At 39.6% G+C, this 17,667-nt stretch overlaps 1 protein-coding gene across 4 annotated transcripts in view; it reads left to right on the forward strand.

Annotated features, from left to right (window-relative positions):
* The window catches only part of greb1l (GREB1 like retinoic acid receptor coactivator), a 71,868-nt gene extending 56,123 nt beyond the window's left edge, over window positions 1–15,745 (forward strand). For all 4 annotated transcript variants that reach the window (XM_051700830.1, XM_051700833.1, XM_051700832.1 and 1 more), the window contains 13 exons: window positions 320–573; window positions 3,304–3,827; window positions 4,221–4,323; window positions 6,063–6,218; window positions 6,376–6,521; window positions 6,762–6,923; window positions 8,783–8,987; window positions 9,406–9,574; window positions 10,021–10,227; window positions 10,690–10,831; window positions 11,865–12,065; window positions 12,338–12,476; window positions 13,618–15,745. In XM_051700830.1, the coding sequence (XP_051556790.1) occupies window positions 320–573; window positions 3,304–3,827; window positions 4,221–4,323; window positions 6,063–6,218; window positions 6,376–6,521; window positions 6,762–6,923; window positions 8,783–8,987; window positions 9,406–9,574; window positions 10,021–10,227; window positions 10,690–10,831; window positions 11,865–12,065; window positions 12,338–12,476; window positions 13,618–13,781 (2,572 nt within the window). In that variant the 3' untranslated portion in view covers window positions 13,782–15,745. The remainder of the gene's footprint in view (window positions 1–319; window positions 574–3,303; window positions 3,828–4,220; window positions 4,324–6,062; window positions 6,219–6,375; window positions 6,522–6,761; window positions 6,924–8,782; window positions 8,988–9,405; window positions 9,575–10,020; window positions 10,228–10,689; window positions 10,832–11,864; window positions 12,066–12,337; window positions 12,477–13,617) is intronic.
* The last annotated feature ends 1,922 nt before the right edge of the window (window positions 15,746–17,667 follow it).

Here is a 17,667-nt window from a genome sequence, read left to right on the forward strand (position 1 = left end):
AAAGTAGTATAAAATGTATATTGAACATAATGCATTGAAGTCTGGCAGTGTGTCAGTTTTATTCTGAAAGAAAGAGCGCCACCTTGTGGTTGCTAATATTGTCCTACAATGTAAGCTACAACACAAATATGCCCATCATGTAAAGTTCACAAGTGTGTAGCACTGTTTGGATAAACAAACTGTTTTTGACAGTTTAATATGTAATATAAAGGAAAATGACAGAACACCCTTTTCTAACTTTTATTGGTCCGTTACATTGTGCTTTATAACACTACATGATGATCACTGAATCAGTGGTGTTTGTTCATCATTTGTTCAGGTCTCTGAAGTACTGTGACCTGCGGCTGATAGACTCCAGCTATCTGACACGAACAGCCCTGGAGCAGGAGTTGGGTCTGGCTTGCTCGTACGTCACACGCAGTGTTATACCTGAGATGAAAACTGCAGCAGGCAAAGAGGAGAGACAGAGAGAGGATGAGAGAAGCTCAGGAGAAGCAACAGAACATGATGAACTCCAGATGGAGCTGGAGAGACCACCCAGCAATGCCAGTGCTGCTACCAGAACCTCTGGTGGTGAGTGACAATAAAAATACCAGATTTTTGACTCATAGTACAATTTAGTATGGTCATTGACATTAGCAGGATATTTTATTCTTTGACTTTAGTTAGATTAGATGTCAAATATGAATTTAACGTCAATGACAACAGGGCTATAACCCCTACTCTCCAACCAACTGACTCATTCCTGGTATGTAATGACCAAATTTCATGATTCAATCAATTCTCAATGGATAAAATCAAGTCCTGCACTACATTTTATGTTAAATTTAATTTGACATGAATAAAAAACAAGTATGTGAGAGATAGGAATAATGTCAGTTTTAAGTCTTATTTTCATAAGCCATGTTTTCTGAAGTTTTTTGGCCACTGGAATTTTTTGGGAAAGATGCATTTGCAATGTTTCATTAGCTTAATGATTGACACCAAGGTATAAAACAGTACAACATACTGAACGGACAATATTTCCATCCCATTCTTTATTTTAAGAGCTCCGCCAAGACTGAATTATGAACACAGCAGTACTTAAGACTTGCAAAAAAATGCTTGTTCATTCATATCAAGGAGGTATGTTATATTTATACTTTAAAAGGTTTTAAAGGCATTTATAATCATCATTTTTGCTTTCGATTCCAGTAAAACTATACTTAGTTTTCAAAGTTTATTTCCTATTACTTTATTTCAAGAATTCAGGAAGAAAGAGAACAGGTACAAGTCACAAACAGCACTGCAAAAAAATATCATTTTCTAGCATTTTTGTCTTGTTTTCCAGTAAAAATATCTGTACATCCAAATATTATTTGAAAAGCTCGTTTTCATGAGATATTTCAACTTGTTTTCAGAGAATATGTCTTGAATTAAGTTTTTGTTTTACCCCACTGGCATATTAAGTTTTCTTGTTTTATGCAAAAAAATCTAACAAAAATTAGTTTATGCCTAAAATGAGGGGGGAAAACTGTTTGGGGAAAGAAAAACACATTCGATTCAAGACATATTCTCTGGAAACAAGTCTTTGTTATTTTACACAATCTTGACTTTAAAAAAAAATTATCTAAATTTTAGGATGTTTAGATATTTTTACTGGTAAACAACACAAAAATGCTGATTAGGAATTAGTGAGTGAAATAGTTCTTACCCACAGGCAAGTATCTATACCTAGTATTATAATTTTATTCCATATAACATTATTTCAAGATTTCAAGAAGAAAGAGAACTGGTTTTAAAGGTTTCAGACAGCACTACACAATTTTATTTTTAATTAATTTAAAATAATTGAATGATATTCATTTTCTGATTAACAATTTTTTATTGATTCACATATTGAACACAGAAAAACAAAACATATACAGTATACACAGAATCAACAATTAAGCCCCACTATAACCCCTCCCAATCCCCAACCCCACCCTGGCCCCCAACAACATCCCTGTGGTCGTACATGATTATAGACACACACACACAAAAAAATACAAATAAATAAATAACAATAATAATCACACATCCAGCAATTTCAGATATCCGCCCCATTTCTCCACAAACAAATTCAATTTCCCTAGTCTTCTAAATGTCCCTTCTTCAAAGACCGCCACCCTCCCCATCTCCGAGCACCACTCCTGAAATGAGGGCATTCCAACCAACTTCCATCCCCTTAAAACTATCTGTCTGGCGATCATGACACTGGTTAGGACCCAACTCTTTATGTGTCTATTCTCAACATCGATGACCGCCCCATTGCCCAAAATACAGAGTCTGGGGCAAAATGAAACCCGAGTGCCCAATACATCACACACCAAACTCTGAACCTTCAACCAAAACTCCTGGATCTTAACACCACCCCAAAAGACATGGGTTATGTATCCATCCTCTGATTGGCATCACCAGCAGGTGGGTGTGTCTTTAAGACCAAGCCTATACAATCTAGAGGGGGTCCAATAGAACCAATGTAAAATCTTGAATAAGGCGCATCCTTGCGTCTCTAAATGCAGACTTGATGTTTTTTAGAATCCTATCCCACACTCCCTCCTCCAATACCAAGTTTAAATCTTTCTCCCATAATCTCTTGACAGAAGTTAAAGCTCCATCCCCCAGACTCTAAATTAGCAGGGAGTAATACACTGATGCCTCATGACCTTTTCCAAAAGCAGTAATCTCTACTTCCAGAGTGTCTGCCGCTTTAGGGGGGTATATGCTACTCCCAAAATAGTACAGAGCAGGTGGCACAGCTGTAAATATCTAAAGAACTGAGATCTGGGAATCCCAAAATGTTGAACCATATTTTCAAAGGATCTCAACACTCCACTCTCATATAGGTCACCAAGTGTATTAACCTCCCTCACAATCCACTCTGACCAGCAGAAAGGGGATTTATTAATACATAATTTGGGGTTGACCAAAAGCTCGAGGCAACATTTATATAAATGTACGAATTAAACACTCTGGACACTTTTGTTCATACCGTGTGCAAATGCGAGATAACGGGGTGTCTTTAACTTCTCCGGTTAGATTGATAGAAAGTATTTGCTATGGCGAAATAGGGCAAGAACTTCCTGTTCAATACAAAACCAGGGAGGGGCTCTCTCAGGTGGAAGCGACCAATGAAATATCTGAGACTGAACACATAATAATAAAACAAAATCTTGGGTAGACCTAGCCCTCCGATATACATTTTCATGTTTAAAACAATATCTATAATTCATAAAGCTTTCTCTTATCTCTCTGTCTATTCTGTTTGTCTTTCTCTTTCAGGATCTACCACTGAAAACGGTGTCAGTTCTTCAAGCATACTTGACAAACCCTCCTCCCATGGTGACCCTGCCAGTAGCAATAGAGCTTTAATGGACTCTCCTTATCGCTTCAAACAAGAGTGTGACTCCCAGGCACCCTCCTCATCCGCCACGGCCTCTTTCTCCTCTGCCTCCTCCTCCTCTTCCTCCTCATCATCTCCGGCAGCTCAGAGACCGAGTCAGTCCACACAGGCTCTGCGAGAAGGGAGCAGGACGCAAGTCTTTCCCAGGACAGCGGTGCTGTCCCGGGCGGCGTACACCCTGCTTGCCCCTGAGACTCTGGGTCAGCCCAACTCAGCGTCCCTGCTGCCCCATGCTGATGTGGCCTGGAGCAGTCCGCTCAGATCGCCTGTTCCCCACAGCCTCGGAGGAGCAGAGCAGTCTCTGTACTATCGTCAGTGGACCACAGCTAGGCAGCACCACGCCGATTATGAAGGGCCACCCGTACCACATCCCAGAAGACTGCTGTTGAGTGGACCACCGCAGGTGAGTAATAGTTACAAACACAAAAGTTTAAAAGGTTGCCTTTGCTGTTCTTTTCCATACAACGAAAATATATAGTGATCAGGGCTTTTTAAGCTTCCAAAAGGACAAAAAAACACAAAAGGAGTTTTTAGCAGAATGCCTGTGCTGCTCTTTTCCATACAACGAACACATATAGTGACTTGGGCTATTTTTTAGCTTTCAAAGCAACACAAAAGTAGTCCATACAACTTGTACGCCATATTCCAAGTCTTCTGAAGCCATAAAGTCAATAGATTTGTGTGAGGTGAAATTCTTCTCTTCGCTTCTCAAATCTGCTGTGTGCTGTTAATTCTACCCATTCTTGTTCTTTGTTAAGCATTTAGAGTCTCATCCTCCATCTTTGCTCTGTTATAGGTGGGAAAAACAGGCGCGTACTTGCAGTTTCTGCGGATTCTGTTCCGTATGCTGATTCGCCTTCTGGAGGTGGATGTGTATGATGAAGAAGAGCTGGAGGAGGGTGAGGAAGCTGCTTTCTATTTCTTCTCGTTAGCCACACTATTGTACCAATTACAACTCTTTTCTGCTTATAAAACAGTTTACATGATTTCATTGCTTTCCTTATTTGAAAAGGCAAGTTATTGAAATAGTTTGTGAACCCTTTGGAATTACCTAGATTTATGTTTAAAGGTGTCTTAAAATGTGGTTTGATCTTCATCTAAGTAATAATACTGATCAAACACAATCTGTTTTAACTAATAACACACAAATGATTGTATTGTTCTTGTAAATATTGGATGCATCATTCAAACATTCACAGTGTTTAGGCTAATGATGTCAACAAAAACTAGTTAGAGTCAGAGTTTGGCAAACCTAGCATCCAATTAATGAGAAGAGATTGGAGGTGTGGATTAGAGCTACTTTGACATAAAAAGAACATTTTGAGTTGTTTTCAGTTTGAAGCATCTGCTGACGTGGACCATGCCTCGCAAAAAAGAGATCTTAGAAGACCTACGATAAAGAATTATTGCTTTGTATGAAGCTGGAAAGGGTTACAAAGTTATCTCAAAGAGCTTAGATATTTTTCTGTCTACAGTTAGACAAATTGTCTATAAATAGAGATGATTTAATACTGTGGCTACTCTCCCTAGAAGTGGCCGTCCAGCCAAGATGATTCAAAGGGCACACCGCAGAATGCTCAATGAGGTAAAAAAGAACCCTAGAGTGACAGCTAAAGACTTGAAGGAATTATTGGAACCGGTTAACATCTCTGTTCATGAGTCTGCTATATGAAAAACATTAAACAGGCATGGTGTCCATGGCAGGACACCACGAAGCTGCTGCTTTCCAACTAAAACATTGCTGCGCTCCTGAAGTTTGCCAAAGACCACCTTGGCACTCCAAAACACTACTGGGAAAATGTTTTGTGGACTGATGAAACTAAGGTTGAATTGTTTGGGAAGAACACGCAGCACTACGTATGCCGTAAAAAGGGCACCGCATACCAACATGAAAACATCATCCCAACAGTGATGTATGGGGGAGGGAGCATCATGATTTGGGGCTAATTTGATGCTTTGGGGTCTGGAACGCTTGCCATCATCGAGGGAAAAATTAATTCCCAAGTTTATCAAGATGTCCTACAGGATAATGTCAGGGTGGCTGTGCACAAGCTGAAGGTCAGTAGAAGTTGGGTGATGCAGCAGGACAATGACCTTAAGCATCAAAGGAAATCCACTACAGAATGGCTTCAAAAAAGAAAATCCACCTTTTGGAGTCGCCCAGTTAGAGCCCAGACCATAACCTAATAGAGATGTTGTGGAATGACCTCAGGAGAGCCATTCACACCAGACATCCTAAGAATATGGCTGAGCTGAAGCAGTTCTGTAAGGAAGAATCGTCCAAAATTATTTCTGAACGTTGTGCAGGTCTAATCCGCAGGTACCGGAAACACTTGGTTGAGGTTATTGCTGCCAAAGGAGGATCAACCAGTTATTAAATCCAAGGGTTCACTTACTTTTTACACAGCACTGTGAATGTTTAGTGGGATGTGTTCAATAAATACATGAAATATTATAATTGTTTGTGTGTTGTTAGTTGAAGCACATTGTGTTTTTCTATACTTGTGACTTTGATGAAGATGTGATCATATTTAACGACCAATTAATGTAGAAAACCAGCTAATTCCAAAGGGTTCACATACTTTTTCTTGCCACTGTAACTGTCTTTTTATTAATGATCTTCAATTTTCTCCTTTAGATGTGCCAGACAAATCAAAGGTTCAACCTGCCAGTTTACCACAGTGGCCTGACGTGGAGGACATCCGTAAACTGCGATTTGACCTTTACCCCCATGACCACAAGTTCAGACATGCAAGTCCAGTGCATACAGACAGGATGCCAAAGACACTGAACGGTATCAGTCTGCTCCTCTTGTATCAAAACCTGAATATTTGAGCAAAGTCCTATTTGTAAATGAAAATTACTGTTGAAAAAATATAAGTCTTCAACTAAGGTGTAGATATTGTATAACAGTGCTTATTTGTTGTTTTGCATCTATACCTGACACACAGGAGTGAAAACAGAGAGACTGGAGGCAGATGGAGAACAACCGAAGAGAAACACTGTGTCAGTCAGACTCAGCATGTTTGCAGCCCACAATGCATTTCACCACTGTGAGCAGTGTCACCACTACATCGAGCCAACTCCTGCCACACAGGTGAGCACATTTGCAAATATATATCATTTTAAATGATATATTATATTATATTATATTATATTATTCCTGGCAGTGTACTCAGATAAACAGTTATCATATGTTTAAATATGGAACATCCTTCTATGACTTCTGTGATGCATGCAAAGTATTGTAATGTAAATAATGCAATTAAAAGGTGTGTATGGAGTATGGAAAGTTGTATTGTTTTTATTGTTTATGTTTTTGTGTTTCTGTGTGTAGCTGTCCGATTGCACCTTCCATGCCTTCACGTTCTGCTCATCCATGCTGGGAGAAGAAGTCCAGCTGCACTTTATCATTCCCAAAGCCAAAGAGCATCACTTTATTTTCAGTCAGCAGGGCAGTCACCTGAAGAGCATGTGTCTCCCTCTGCTCTCTGACAAGGTGAGCGGTCCATCCATGTACTAAACTTATTATAGAGGGGCAGAACAAAATAACAAAAACCAAATGAAAAGAGTCTGTTAAGAACTAAATCACAATTGGAAAAGCAGCTGCAAAGGTGAAACAGATATACTGAAATTGATTGCCAGTTAAAGGGATAGATCACCCAAAATGTTTAATTCTCTCATCATGTACTCACCCTCATGCCATCCCAGATGTGTATGGCTTTCTTTCTTCTGCTGAAAACAAAGTTTTTTTAGAAGAATATTTCAGCTCTGCAGGTCCATACAATGTAAGAAGAACTTTGAAGCTTCAAAAAGGACATAAAGGCAGAATAAAAGTAACCCATGTGATACCAGTGGTTAAATGCAAATCTTCAGAAGTGATATGATAGATGTGGGTGAGAAACAGATCAATATACAAGTCCTTTTTACTATAAATTATCCTCTGTGCCCAGTAGTTGGCGATATGCACAAAGAAACGTCAAAAGCAAAAGAAGAAGAACGTTAAAGTGGATATTTAGAGGAAAAAAGGACTTAAATATTGATCTGTTTCTCACCTACACCTATCATATCACTTCTGAATATATAGATTTAACCATTAGAGACTTATGGATTACTTTTATGCTGTCTTTGTGTTTTTTGGAGCTTAAAAATTTTGGTCACCATTCACTTGCATTGTATGGACCTACAGAGCTGAGATATTCTTCTAAAAATCTTCGTTTGTGTTCAACAGAAGAAAGAAAGTCATACACATCTGGGATGGCATGATGGTGCGTAAAATGACGAAAGAATTTAAATTTTTTTGGTGAACTGTCCCTTTAACAGTAAAACTCACCTATGAAAGCAGTCTGAAAATTAGCATTTTCATCAAAAAACTGCCATAATAATATTATATATTAATTTTATTTTCCACTTTCAATGAGTTATTTTTTTAACCAACATCAGTCCTGATCATAACTACCAAATATTCATTCATTTTCAGGATTTTAACCCTTTAAATTCCAGTTTGTTTACATAATGCCACTGTTGTTTTTCACACACACACACATTTCTCAATACACACATACGAAACACACTCTGATATCCATACCAACACACCCACACAATTTTAGCTGCATCATTTATCCAGTTGGCCTGCAGTGCTCTATAATACATCAAACAGAAAATAGGAAAAAAACATGTATTTGCTCCATAGGCTAAACATGAGAACATTGGGGCCATCTGGTGGAAAATATAAAAAAATAAAATTTTGAAGCCAGGGCTCCAGAATGAAAGCATAATATCATAGAATTCATGATTTTATTCTTTAATGGCACTGGGATCAAATACTGCAGTTTTAATGGGTTTCAATGGGGACATTTTTGTCCTGAAGGTCATGAGTGTAACTATTTGTGTACACAGTGTATTATAGATGTATTATAGGAACTGAGGTTGAAATATCAAAATTCCCCCAAAAATACACACCTTTGGCAAAATTTATGCCGTTGGCATTAACACAGACAAAATGATTGAAAAAGCAAAAATGAAAAAGACAAAAATGTCCCGAAGGTCGCACAAGGGTTAAATACATCTATAATTAGCTTTATTGACTAAAAAGCAGCTTATGCCTTGAACATATTGCAGCAGCAAAGTGTAATGATGTACGCACAATGAGACTCAAAGACATGCATAGTCAGGATCAATTTCAATTATATACTGCACATTCTGGTTAAAAGAGCATCTGGACCTCTGAACAATGGAAAAAGTTATGTGGTTGCTGAGTCAACCTGTTTTCTGTGCCATTGATTTTGTCTTATAAAAGGACTGCGTTATAGTAGTCAAAAATGGACTTAACTTTTGTATCCCTTTTGCTTTGCTCAGGACACTGGCATGCTGAAAAGTCCCATCTTCACCCCCACCACGGGTCGACAGGAGCACGGCCTTCTCAACATCTTCCATGCCATGGAAGGAGCCGAACACCTGCACATATTGGTGGTCAAGCAGTATGAAATGCCCCTTTACAGGAAGTACTGGCCCAACCACATCCTGCTGGTGCTGCCTGCAATGTTCAACAATTCAGGAGTGGGTGAGTATTGACCAGAGGTATAAAGGGTTTGTTATTGCTTATTAAATGAACAATTTACAATTTACGACAATGAACAAGGAGGAAATATAAAAAATATATATATATATATTTGTTGAGCAAAAAAGTGTTCTAAAAAATAACTTAGTAATGTGGTTACTTTTTTAATGTATGAAATCTATAAAATAATCGTATTACAATTTTAAAGAAGTAATTTGTCATTTGTAGTGGATTACTTTTTGAGTAACTTAACCCAACAAGCACAAAACAGCTCATAATCTATGTTGCTTCTTAAAAATATAACCACATATCGATCAAATATAATCTTGCCTTATTCTGTCAGACTTTAAAAAGCTAAACTATTTATAACTAGCCCAATAGTTTATTCTTTTTTTGATTGGTTGTGTTCATGATGTTTCAGGAGCAGCTCGGTTCATGATCAAAGAGTTGTCTTACCACAACCTGGAGCTGGAGAGGAATAGACAGGAGGAGCAGGGCATTAGACGACAGGACATCTGGCCTTTCATCGTCATGATGGATGATTCATGTGTCCTGTGGAACGCCCGTCAGCCTGGACCCGAGGGCAACAGGTAGAGAAGAAATGATGGATGGATCTATTTACTCAGATTTGTTCAGCCAAAAAAAATACTAAAGGAATGCTAATGGAATTGTGTATCCTAATTGGATCAAACAAGAATTCTAAACAAGAAAAAAATAGCTTTCCAAAGTATGCAGTACTAGAGACCGTTTCCGTTCTAAAAGTCTGAGTTTTCGGTGAAGGAAAGTGCCGTTCCAGTGTGGATGAGAGGCAGAAACGTAGCAAAATCAATACTGGTATTTCAAACAAAAACATTTTAGTTTGGATGTGGCCAATAAACTTATGATTGGTTCCAAATTATGATGCAGAATTCCAAAAAAGTTTGGTCTTTTCAGAAGAGAGAATCCCATTAGCATTCCTCTTGGATTTTTGGCAAGGGATTGTTTAATGGGAATGTTGTCATTGTCTAATGTCCATGTCTTTCTGTTTCCGTCTCAGTGAGGAGATGAATGTGTCACTGAAGAGTGTCTTAAAGAACATGGAGGCCACTCCGAAGATCTCTCTGTATGCCATGTGTGGCCTGCGGAAATGGAGCAGTAGTTTGTCTTCTCAAGCTTCTTCAGTTCCTTTCTCTCGCTGTCACCTCCATGACCTCGTCATGCTGAATGTTGACCTCACCCAGAATGTCCAGTATGACCTCAACCGGTGAGAATCAATGCTGGTTATGTGTGTCTGTTTGCATTCATTCTTTAATGTTACTGTTTTCCATATTTTAGAATAACAGTAAAGTCCTCAAAATGATATTAAAAAAAAAAAAAACACACACACACACACAAAGGGGAGTATGGGAATTATGTAGTGACCATAAATAAAAACTATCTTGTTTTATGCCCTTTAAAGTATTTACCCTTTGTCAACTTCATGAGGTGCCACCCAAGATGCTTTTTAAACAGTATTGTAAGAGTTCCCATGTATTCTGGACACTTGTAGGTTACTTTTCCTTCACTCTCCAGTCCAACAAATAGTTTTTAGTTTTTATAAAGAAATTGATATGCAGGCAAAAATGTATGCATTTGGCAGATGCTTTTGTCCAAAGCAACCTATCAGTGTGTGTGTTCCCTGGGAAAATCTATCAGTCTGAATGTACTTGTTTGTGTATTTTTGAAGGTTCACGTGTGAGGAAGTGGACTTTAACCTGAGGGCAAACAGCAGTGGTCTTCTGCTGTGTCGTTTCAATCACTTTAGCGTCATGAAGAAACACATTCCCATTGGAGGACACAAAGACTTCCTCATTAAACCCAAACCCATGGTGAGCTCCATAATGTCCATTCAGAATGTAGTCACTTTATACACTTTAAACCTGTTTATATTACCTCCAAATGACCATCAAAACTCTAATATTAGCTTATTAGCATTGAGTTAATGCTAACTGCAATTGCATTATATATCCACCAGTAGGCGCTACTGAACTAGTCATTTGGATCAGCAAATTTTAAGATGATGTTCCCACAATGAACTTTTTTACACTCTTTAAAAAACAATTGTATGTACTTTTAAAGAAATATATTATTATTTTTTACAAAAAATAGAAGAAAAAATGTATTTTACATTCATAATGTTTGCCTTTTTCTGTGTTCAAATACTTTATCCAATCCCAGCTTAAAATGCAGAGACAACTAACTATAAGTAAGCAATTTATATGTAAATTAACGTAAGGTTAATTTTTTCGAAAAACACTGTCTCTGTGGTGCTATAAAATTTCGTCTACTGGTTTTGAGCGACCCGTGTCAAGAGACTCAACAACATTGACTCAACCAATGGCATGGTTTGGGGGCAGGACTATTTCTTTGTTTGACCAATGGCAGACAAGGGTGGATTCAGAAAGCTGTTTTGAAAACGAAGATTATTTTTGCAATTCAGTTCAGTGGCGCTAATAGAGCTGAAATTACATACTTCAGCTTTAATATGCAGAGACAACTATAGTTAAGCCATCCATAGGTTAATTCATAGTTTGTTTTGAGTGACCAGTCTCAAGAGAGACAAGAACATTTACTCGACCAGTGGCGTGAGTTGGGGGTGGGACTATCTGTTTGTTCAACCAACGGCAGATGGAGGGCCGTGATAATAATGTTTATTTTTCCAATTCCGTTCGGGGCGCAAGTGGTGCATACATACATCAGCTTTAAAGTGCAATTACAGTAGGCTAAATTGGATACAGTGGGGGTTTTTTTCTCATTCCTGGGAGTGCTTGTAAGTGTGAAAACTCTTAATAAACCAAAAAAGGAGAAGCATACAACTCAGCAGAGTTTAAAAACCTTTCTTTTTCTCTCTTTTTTCTGCAGAGGATGGAGACCCCAGTGCATGTCAGTGCGTCTCAGTATGTCTGTGCTCCAGACAGCGAACAAACTCTTCTGTCTGCACCAGCTCAGTTCTTGCTGGAGAAGTTTCTGCAGAGCTGCAGTCATCGACTCTTTCCTCTGGCCCTCTGTAACAGTGCAAATCCAGTGCTGTCCATCGACAGCTACCTCAACCTTGGCCCAGAGGTAACAGAAAATTCAGGCTTTCACACTTCATGTAGTGTCATAAAGCACAGCATCTACAGTAGTCTTACATTATTTTACATTATTAAACTAAAGATTTTTGGACACAGTAATTGGTTATAGAAATTAACTATTGTGGTAAAAAATGATTTTCAAATAGGTAATTTAAAATAATTTAGATGAATTTAGTGACTGAAGATGCAGTTTATATTCTCTTTATTAGTGTAATTGTTGAAAGGTTGTGTTTATGTATTGTGTTTTCTGTGTTATCACAGATTGAGGTTTGTTACGTGAGCTCTCGTCCTCACTCAGTGAATGTGGATCATCAGGAAGTTGTCTTCAGTGGGCTGGTGCTCTATCTGTGTGATTCATTTGTAGTTTCGAGTCTCCTGAAGAAGTTCACCTTTCTCAAAGGTGAGACCTTTGACTTTAGATCTGAGCATCATGCACTACTAAATTTCCTCTGTAGTCATGGATAGTTGGCTGTTTGGCTGTTTTGGCTGTTTTAGTTCCTCTGACTAGATGGAATCTAATCTGTAGCCATCATATCCTATGCAATATTCGGGTGAAATCTGTCAACTCCGCCTGGCCCAGAATCTTCAGACTGGAGCTGATTAGCGCTGACTAGCGCTGACAAGCATGGACTCAGCAAATCAGGGCTAAAATCACCATTTAAATTGTGTAGTGTAATCCAGCTGTGGGTAAAAGTATAAAAAAGGCCACAAAAAAAAACCAAACAACAACATCAGAATATGTTTTGATCAGCGCATGTCTTCAGTTCTAGCACATTTTGTTAGGGTTCAGCCCAAGGTATACTTCGGTTTTGACATGATCGCTAAGCGTCTGCGTACAGTCGAACGCAAGCCTGTCAAAGTATACTTCGTTTGACTGTGCGCGCATTCACAAGCGGTTGCCACATGTGCGTTATGACTGTTATGAGACACCAGACTATTTCTCCTCAGGAGTTTAGACACATAAAGATTACTTTATATGCCTTCAGACTCGAGTTATACAAATGCAGGTATCTCCTGACCTCCTCACACATGCGCTCTTGATGTGCACATCCACTGTTGTTGTTTTCACATTCATCTCCTGATGTTTAGCGGTGATTACATCTTCTTCTAGCGCTTCTTAGCAACAGCAAGGCTCAACTGTGAGTGTTGCCACGTTGTGGACACACTAATTGGTGCAGATAACTCCAGGCACATGCGCATTCTGCACGTTCAAAGACACGCGGACAGAAAATTGGGCTGTGCACGTTTAGTGCTCGAGCACTCTGCTGATGACAAAAATTACATCACGGGTCCTTTATGCAGAAGTTTGGCACAGGTATACAAGTATAAAGACTAAGGATACTTTGGGCTTTAGGGTTAGGCTTAGAGCCATGATGATACAATTCAACCTTTTCAGTCACTTACACTTGGGGGGCATAGGGATCATTTCCGGGGGCAAAGCCCACCCCAGCACCCCCCTAGATCCGGCCCTGTTGGAATACATTTTAAGCATGTTTTATACAAGGATGTATACTCACCATTTCTTTCTCTCAATCTTGCAGGCGCCACATTGTGCGTGATCTGTCAAGACCGCAGCTCTCTTCGTCAAACTATTGTGCGTTTGGAACTGGAGGATGAGTGGCAGTTTCGTCTGCGAGACGAATTTCAGACGGCCAACTGCAGTGAGGACCGGCCCCTATACTTCCTCACCGGCCGCCATATCTGAACACTGACAACTACAACACCTCCATTTCAGCTTTTTGGCCACAACATGGAGAAAATGCTGTCCAGCATCAAGGGAGAATAAGACTTGAGATTGTACTGGAACAGAGCTTTTCTATAAGAAGGATTCCTCTTAAAGGTTCATTCCCATGGGCTCGCCACTCAGCACTACCTCTGATAATGTTTTGAGGACAAAGACTCTGAAGAAATTTCCAACTTACAGATATCGTGCTGGACACAGGTGTTGTCCGATTGCCTTGCGTGTTTCCCCTCTTTTTACATTTTGGAAGAGCTTTGAGAACTTTGTTGATGATTTTTGCTTGTCCTAACACACAAGGACATTTTGAGACGTCTGAATGATTGTAAACATTATTATATGTCCTCTTTGGACATATGTATAATCTCAGGGTTTTTTCTCTCAAGACAAGACTTACTACTGCTATTACTTACATGTCTATTGCCTATTTCATATATTTCCTGATGCCATACACCAAAGACTTATAAACTCCTCAAGCCAGAATCTCACCTACATAAGTTTGCACAGGTGCAGTTGCACAGCAGCACATGTTGCTTAGGTGTGTATTCTTGCATACATTGGTCATGGTCGACAAGAACTAAATCCATCTAGTATTATCAAGGTGAAATGACTTAAAATCTCCTAGAATCTTTTATCTTGCCAAAAATATTGCCCAACATAATCAAAAACACTGAATCCATGCTCCTGTGAGTCATCTATTATCCAAGTTTGGGTATTTTAATTGGGTCAACAAAGTTTGAATACTGGTTGTTTTCATTTTTGGCCTACAATAGCCAATGTGTGCCTATGTTCTTTATTATTTGTAATGTTGTTTGGACAAAAAACATCTTAAAACTGCTTAAGGTGGTTTCCCTGATAGCACATGTGCATCACTGGAATACCAGTGCCCAAAACCCTTCTAAAACCTTCAAACCAGACCAGCGTGGTGGTCAGCTAAGACTAGCAAACCACTGTAGGCTAAGCTATTTAAGCTTTTAAACATTTTTATTAAGGAGGGACATACTGATGATCTTATGCATATAACGTCACATTTCTAACAGCAACAGGTGAGATGTTTGTTTTGAAAATTTGGGATCTGCTTCGAGATAGGTTATCGTCTCTACAGTTAGCGTCATGTAATCATCATATTTTGCCAAAACATTCCTTATTTTGAAGTAGCTGGGAATGTTTGGAGTTGCACACTGTGAATGCCATAAGTGATATAACCCTGAAGAACTCACAATCCAAAACGCCACTCCAAAAGAGGCAGTGAACAGCGATTTTAATGGAAATGTGAAAACAAAACAACAAAACGGCAGCTAGCTTGCTAGCTAGCTAGCTATTATGGCATGTTTGAGAAGATGAATTATCTCAACAGGGATATCTTGTGGCATTTAGGACTTGTTGGATGTTTAAAGAAAAAGCTTTGTTTACATTTTAAGAAATGCCGATATTAATATATTTGACAAACTTTTTGTCACTTTGGATTTTGGCTAGTTTTACAGAAAAGTCACTTTGAGCCACATGAGTCACGGATAACCTGCAATTTTTTTTCTTATGTCCATGGCACAAAGAGTCTATCTAGGATTTCCAATGTTTAGGACCCTTTAGTTTTTGTTTTGGGTGATTTATTTAACATGAAAAAAAAAATGGATTTCTTTTTTGAGGGATTGTTTTTTTTTTATTTATTGAAGAAGCTTTTTGTAATGTTAATCATTTAAATATCTGGAAAGCTTAGCTATCGGTCAAGTCCTTGAATTAGTCACCTTTGCACACTTCCATTGATACTATGTATAGATGCTGTATTAGAAATTAACTAATGTAAACGAAAACTAGCATAACAAATATATGGTTTACACGCGTTGCCAGTATCAACTGACTGGATTGTTTGTAATAAAAAACATCAGGTCCCGTAATGATACTGATTGTAATGAAGAAAGCCAAATGCCCACTTGACAACCTTAAGAATGTGTCTCATTTGTAGATAATTTGATGTGCACATAAATTATGCAATTTGCTTCTCACAATCGTTTCATCTTTTCTCTCAGCTGTGAATATTTGAAGTATGTGTAGCACCAACCCATTTGAAATCTTCTACCTCATGATCTACTTGGAGACTTTGGTTTAGTAAACATTTGATTTCAGAAACATGTTCTTATTGTTATTGAGATAAAGGAATGTAATAAAGTGTCATCAACAAACTACTGAATATGTGACTGTTATAAACATCAGAAAAACATTCTCAAGCTCATAAATTCACACAAAACTGTTTTTAAAGGAATGTTACATGTTTTTTTTTAATGCAAGTTTAGCTCTGTGATATTTTTTCTTGGAATAACTTTGTAAAAGGATCAATATTTAAGGAATATACTGGGTTTAATACAAATAGCCTATACAACAAATAGAGAATGAGGCCAATTTTTGGAGGCTTTAACCCCTTATACTCTGGTGCATTTTTGGGCTGCCGCCCACATTTTTCACACTCAAATTTAAAAGCTTACCATTCACACATACTGTGGACTAATTGCAAAAAATTGATCAAATTTTTCAGAGAACCCCCCAAATAATAATAAAAAAGACTTCAATTATTCATAAATAATATTGTATGTGTTAATAAGCCTTTTTTTTTTTTTTTATTGCTAACTTTGTAAACATGTAATTCTGGTTCCCTATCTGTCACTCACTCGATGTTGTGTCGATGTAGTGACACTAGGGTTCACTCTTGGGAGCCCCAAACACCTCTGCATTTTTGAAAAAAGGCCAATGAGAATTGGTGAGTGGAATTTGCATGCCACTCCCCCCGGACATATGGGTATAAAAGGAGCTGGTATGCAACCACTCATTCAGATTTTCTCTTCGGAGCCGAGCGGTTCTATTCATTGAAGCTGAATTCATCCGCGAAGTTCATTCACCACATCTGCTGGATTCTACGGTGCATTTCAGTGGCTTCTCCCCCTCTGTACCCGTGGAGTCTCTGCTTCTGACGGCCACAATCGCTGTCTTATGTGTCTGGGCGCTGCCCACGTGGAGACATCGTTCTTGGATGGGTCTTGTCCTCATTGCGAGAACATGACCATGGCAACGTTGCGGCCGCGGCTTGCATTCGTAAGAAAGCAAGCCACCCCAGCGGCTCCCCGCCTCGGTCCTTCTACCTATGGGTATGAGGCCGTGCCGGTTAGCACTGGAGGCGATTTGGGGACCTCAATGGGACCACCTCTGCCGGGTATCCCCCCACGGACCTCCCATTCCCCAGCACGCTCGCTTGCCCCGGTCGGGCGCTCGGACGAGATCGCTGGCTCATCTCAGGGCGAGTTCGACCTCTCGTTCAGAGCCCGGGAAGAAGACGAGTTATCAAGCGCAGCATCTGAGAGCAGGCTCATCCAGTCGGACACAGAGGCTTCGACTTGGCTTCCTCCTTCGGGAATGGTCGCCCAGGCCGACGCGGAAATGATGGACATGCTTTCCCGGGCGGCCGCGAGCGTCGGGCTAGAGTGGAGCCCTCCACTCTCCCCTGAACCCTCGTGGCTCAACGATTGGTTCCTGGGCCCCCGTTCTTTTCTTCCCGGAAGTGTATGAGGAGCTGACAAGATCGTGGGAGGCACCTTTTACTGCCCAGTCCGGGTCTTTCAGCTCCCCCGCTCTCGCTACCCTCGATGACGGAGAGGCCAGGGGGTATTTGGTGATCCCCAGGTGGATAAGGCGCTCGCTGTGCACTTGTGCCCGCAGAGCGCCACCACCTGGCATGGGCGCCCGAAACTCCTGTCCAGGGCCTGTAGGTTTACGTCATCCCTTACGGCTAAGGCCTATGGTGCCGCTGGACAAGCCACCTCCGCACTGCATGCCATGGCTCTCCTGCAAGTACACCAAGCCAAGA

The sequence above is a fragment of the Myxocyprinus asiaticus genome, chromosome 6 (genome assembly GCF_019703515.2).
Source record: "Myxocyprinus asiaticus isolate MX2 ecotype Aquarium Trade chromosome 6, UBuf_Myxa_2, whole genome shotgun sequence".
Lineage (NCBI taxonomy): Eukaryota > Metazoa > Chordata > Actinopteri > Cypriniformes > Catostomidae > Myxocyprinus > Myxocyprinus asiaticus.